The sequence below is a fragment of the Apium graveolens genome, unplaced genomic scaffold, assembly GCF_009905375.1.
Source record: "Apium graveolens cultivar Ventura unplaced genomic scaffold, ASM990537v1 ctg7984, whole genome shotgun sequence".
NCBI classification, from domain to species: Eukaryota; Viridiplantae; Streptophyta; class Magnoliopsida; order Apiales; family Apiaceae; genus Apium; species Apium graveolens.
In genome coordinates, this window is record NW_027420796.1 from 93,437 (window position 1) to 99,050 (window position 5,614).

At 39.7% G+C, this 5,614-nt stretch overlaps 1 protein-coding gene across 1 annotated transcript; it reads left to right on the forward strand.

Annotated features, from left to right (window-relative positions):
* Positions 1-224: 224 nt before the first annotated feature.
* LOC141704570 (protein FAR1-RELATED SEQUENCE 5-like) lies at positions 225-1,013 on the forward strand. Its single transcript, XM_074507797.1, has one exon. It carries the CDS (start codon positions 225-227, stop codon positions 1,011-1,013), a length of 789 nt encoding a protein of 262 aa, XP_074363898.1.
* Positions 1,014-5,614: the final 4,601 nt, after the last annotated feature.

Consider the following 5,614-nt stretch of genomic DNA (forward strand, 5'->3'; position numbering starts at 1 on the left):
AGGCGAGAGGAAGAAAAGGTTTAAGATTAGAGATGCCCAAGCGGGGTTGGACTTGTTGCATAGGTTCATTGAAGGAAGTGGTTATAAATATTTTATTAGGACCGAAGTTGATGAAGAGAATCATTTGAAGTGTCTAGTATGGATTGATTCGAGATGTATAATGGCCTACCAAAATTTTGGCGATGTTGTGGCTTTGATACCACTTATCGGACAATAGATATGCAATGCCATTTGTCCCATTTACGGAAGTCAATCATCATTATCAATCGGTTATTTTCGGGTTTGCATTGATGCGGGATGAATACGCGACTTTTGGGTGGATTATTCGTACTTGGCTTGAAGGTGTGGGGAATAAGCCTCCATTGACTATAATCACGGATCAAGATCAAGCCATGGAAAGCGCTATTGCGGTTCTACTCCCGAATACTACCCATTTATTATGTTCTTGGCACATTAGCCAAAAAATCCCCGAGAAATTAGGTCATTATTATTCGGCTTTTCAGGAATTCAAGACGGACTTCAACCATTGTATTTATAAATCTCTCACCGAATGTATTTTTGAGGCTAGATGGGCGTCGTTTGTGGAAAAGTATCACTTGCAAGAGCATAAATGGTTAAATGGGTTATATGAGTTGAAGCGCAAGTGGATTCTTGCATATACTAGAAACACATTTTCAGCGTTTCAAATTAGTACATCGACGAGTGAGGGGATGAATTCTTTCTTTGATAAGTATGTGAGTTCGGCAACGGGTTTGAAGGAATTCATTGAAAATGCCCAAAAAGCATTGGCAAGGCAATTCATGAGGGCAAAGGAAGAAGATTATGTCACCATTAATCAAAAACGTCCCATGAAAATGCATACCACATTGGAGTATCATGCTTCTTGTATTTACACTAAGAAAATGTTTAGAAGATTTCAAGATGAATTGGTTGAGTCTTCAAAATACTTTGTTGAAAAAGATCGACGAGCTAGTGAAGAAGGGGAGATAATGGGATGTTTATACGTACTATAGTTTTTATAGGCCCATGTCCGAATCTACGAGAAGAAATGTTTATTTTGTGGCATTCGAGAAAGTAAGCTTTTTGGGAATGTGTACGTGTAGAATGTTTGAACATTCGGGCTACCTTGTAGACACCTATTGGCGGTCTTCACTAAGAAACGGGTTTCGGAAATTCCCATATAACATAAACTCGAGGTGGACAATGCATGCCAATAAAGTTGATGGTGTGTTGCTTTGCGATTTGGATGTTGGAAAAAGTCATGAGATGACCTCAACCGATCGATTTAATAGCATGACAATGTTAACCATGAGTTTTTGTCAGAGTAGCATTGCATCCAAGGAACGGTATGATTATGCCGTTGGAGTGATGAATCGAGAAATACCATTTCTCGAAAGAATGAGCGTTGATGGAATTAAATCTTACGAAAGCAATTCTCATGCTCCAAATGCAAGTGCTCATGAAGAACCAATTCTTGACCCTATTATGTCCCAAACTAAAGGGAGGAAAAAGGACGTTCGTTTCAAAAGTCCAATAAAATCGATTGGTAAAAAGGAGAAGCCACCAAGAAAATGCACCTATTGTCAAATGGAAGGCCATGATAAAAGAAAGTGTGCTAGTAGACTAGAAGATCTTAAAAATGCTCAAGAATGGCAATATAATAGTAATGTATATTTTGTAACGGAATGTTGTAATCTTTTAATGAATTTGAACTTCTTGTATTTAACCTTGTTTTTTTCTTGGTATTTTAATTGTCATATAATTTCCTATTATTGTCATATAATTGTTTTATTGTGATAGGTAACATGACTAGCGAGTATAGTGGTGACAACAACTCCGATCATAGTTGTGATTCGGTTTCCCATGTTAGCAACACATTCTCGGACTCCCAACCAAGCGACTCGTGGTATGAGGACAATGACGAGGAAGTTGTGATCTCACCAACCTTTAGTGATATGGAAGATGCATGTAGTGAGTTGATGCCCCTTGTGGACAATGATGAGCCGCCCCATGTGGAGGAAGAGGAAACAGACTTGTACCCTCCCGGTGAGGAGGCTTACCGGGCCAAAAATTGGATCGAGGCATACAATTGGATGAGGGGTAGTGAACCGTGGAGATTTGTAAACTCTCATCCGGATCCGTACTTCCTTCCGATCTTGAATTTGGGCAACAACACGCCCGATGGAAAATGGAAAAAATCCGGATGGAATGGCAGTAAGCTTGTTAAATGTGATCGGATTGCCGATATTGTAAACTTGAGGCCTCGTGAGGGTTGTAATATGGACCAAATGCGCATTGAATATGTGAAAGGTTGGGTTTCACACCTAATGGGAGGCACGGAGAGGGAACGCGGGACATGTTTTGCAAGATTTCGTCTCTACGATGGCTCGAGTACGATTCCCGTTACCATTTGGAACGACTTCAACCCTTATCTGTGGAAACTTACGGAAGGGCATATCTGTGATGGTTGTGTACTTGTTCTCTACCATATTGCATGCTTCGTGGATACTACGCAAGGAGTTGCTCAACATCGGTTATCCGGTGGTCTTTCGAATATACTAGGTATTTTGGTTAGGATCAATATATTTCGTAAAATTTAGTAGATTGTATTGATCGTGTAATTTTCATTCGAACCTATGTATTTTATAATTTTCATTGAATTTGAGCGGCAATTATGTATTTTCTATGAATTCAAGTATGCAATTTAAGATTGAAAGTGTGCCTATAAATTTGAGATTTAAAATTAAAATTTACAAATCGAACTATACATTAGAAATTGTTATGAAATGTTTTGAAAAGTTTTTTTTAACATTTGGACAAAATGTTGACTTTTCAGGAATTTTCAATTTAATGTAAAAATTGAAAAAAATAATTTTTTTCTAAAAATCACTCATTACCCTATTTTAAGACTTTTGAGAGTGGTCTTAAATTTTGGAAGTTAGTTTAGGACCAACTTCCAAAATTTAAGAAATTTCAACAAAAGTTTTGCAAGGATGCTCTGTTTTCTGCTCTGCTTTTGGTGGGAAAAACCAAAGGGACGGACCACGGAAAATTTCCGCGGTTGGGCGGGGAAGTTTTTTTTTCTGTAGCCTGTATACAGACAACCAACCTGTACAAATTGTCAATAAATTCCCACACACCAACAACTCTCCAAAATCCAAAACACTCCAAAATTCACAAAATTCACAAAATCCACCAAAATCCACCTAAATTAAATAAACCAAAACAACCAAATAAAACCGGACAATATAAAATAAAATAAAATCCAACTACGTAATCCGACAACCTAAAATCAAATGAAATCTAAGTACGTAATCCGACAACCTGAAATCAAATGAAATCCAAGTACATAATCCGACAACCTGAAATCAAATGAAATCCAAGTACATAATCCGACAACCTAAAATCAATAAAATCCAAGTACGTAATCCCACAACCTAAAATCAAATAAAATCCTGTACGTAATCCGACAACCTAAAATTAAATGAAATCCAAGTACGTAATACCACAACCTAAAATCAAATAAAACCCAACTACATATGAAATGAAATCCAACCACATAAGTACTACGAAGCTTCATAATGTCTACGCATACGAATCCCGGGAATCCCCCTTGCCTTCCCTAGATGAAGCTCCCTGGCTATCCGATACCTAAAGGTATCCACCTCCTCTTGCGACCAATTTGGTACCTCGGCTAAGTCATATCCCTGTGTGAAGTAGCACATATATTTCATCACATAAACACCGCAATCATTGGAGTTTCATTGCTTTGGTCTAGACGATAGAGCTAGGACTTCGGTTGAAGTAGGGTCACGCCCCTCGACTGGCTGTATCATATGCAATAGCCTTGGCAACAACCATGACTGCAATGAAATTATGATCCGAGAATGAATATAATATACAATTGGTAAGGACTGTATAGAAGACATTAGTAGTAGACAAGTAAAGGAACATACCACCACTCATATGTCCTCACGATAATCTGATTCGCCATTCATTGAATCTATGATAAGACCTTCAAATCGCCTAGTACTGAACATGAACAAAACCCAATGTACATCTCGAACACAACAGGGGATAAATATGTAGTCCGCCTCGAGAACAGTAGGCCCAACATTAGCAGTGGCAAAACCGTAAAACTACGTAATGCTTTATTCCATTCCCTCTGCAATGTATCTCCACCGGTCCTAGATGCTTTTCTGATTTTCTTCACATGTCCTTTCCCAAGTACCATGAAGTAGGGATCCATGAAGTAATAGACTGGTTTCCTCTCTTATATATGTGTAGTGTGAATCTCCTCTCCCGACTCCTTAGCAATCCTCGAAAATAAATATGAATGTAACAAGTAAAATGAATGCAACAAGTAAAATGAATGCAACAACTAAAATGAATGCAACAACTAAAATGAATGCAACGAGTAACGAACAATACCGTATAAGTGTGTATGATTCGTCATCAACCCATGTTCCTGGAGCCAGACTCTGTATAGCTAATGCATGGACGTGATAGTCCTGAACAGTAAGACCACCGTGATTCCTCGGCTCCATCCCAAAGCCCCATCCCTAATGTGAGTATATCGCATTCTTCTTTTTCATGCTGAGAGTCTTAGTGATACTCCACTTCTCTTCTTTCATCCTGCGGGATGCAAGTTTCGCGGGTCTACTGGATAGGCAATAGTCTGGGGTGGTTGAGACACATGCTGGGATGGCTGTGTCATGTCAACGACATCCTGGGAAGGAATGACTGGAATGTCAAAGTCGTCAGCCGAAGGTGCAATGAATCTGGTTTTATGTTCTGAAATATGGGAGATCTATAGGCGAGTTCTTTGATCTTCTCATTAACCGGGAGAATGGTGTGAGGAAGGTACCATAAATCCTCCCAAACTCCTCCACAAACTCTGGAGGAACCCTAGCATCCAGCTGCTTCAACATATTAAGCCCGACAACCATCTACAAACAAAACAAATAAACATTTTTTCATTAATTCCACAAGGCTATCATATGTGCAAGATGAAATACGTGTGAATGCAAATTTGGTAGTGTGTGGTGTAATGTGAAATATGCATATTTGTAAAACACTTACAACTTCATATCCCTCGAGGCTATCATACAATTCCATCGTCTTGTACTGTTGTTGAGGATGTGGATCCGGCTTCCCTACTCGCATACGATATATCAGCGTACCACGCCATGTAATCAGCTTTCGAAGCTATGTCAACCGAGTCATCAACAAGTCCATCCAAATCTGAATAGAACCTGACCCATTTGCCAATATCAATAAACCACCGTACAAGCCAATCCTCCCCGGCAAACGTGGCCTCCTTAGCCCCTATATCTAACCATGTTCACCGGCGCCCGTGGAATCTGGGGACTAGCACCAAACTTTTTGCTAACCCTGCCCGGATGCTGCCACTCGACCACATCAAAACATACAAGGGGAACTCGACCGCACCCAACTAACTGTGCCTGTATCATCTCATTGTCCATAACATCGTCTAATCTAGCATATGGTCTCCAAACCACCTCATCACAAGCAACACCATCAAACTCACCCCTATAGAACGGTAAGCTGTGGTGGGGACCTGTCATCCTGCGCTTCTTTGAACCCCCCCACA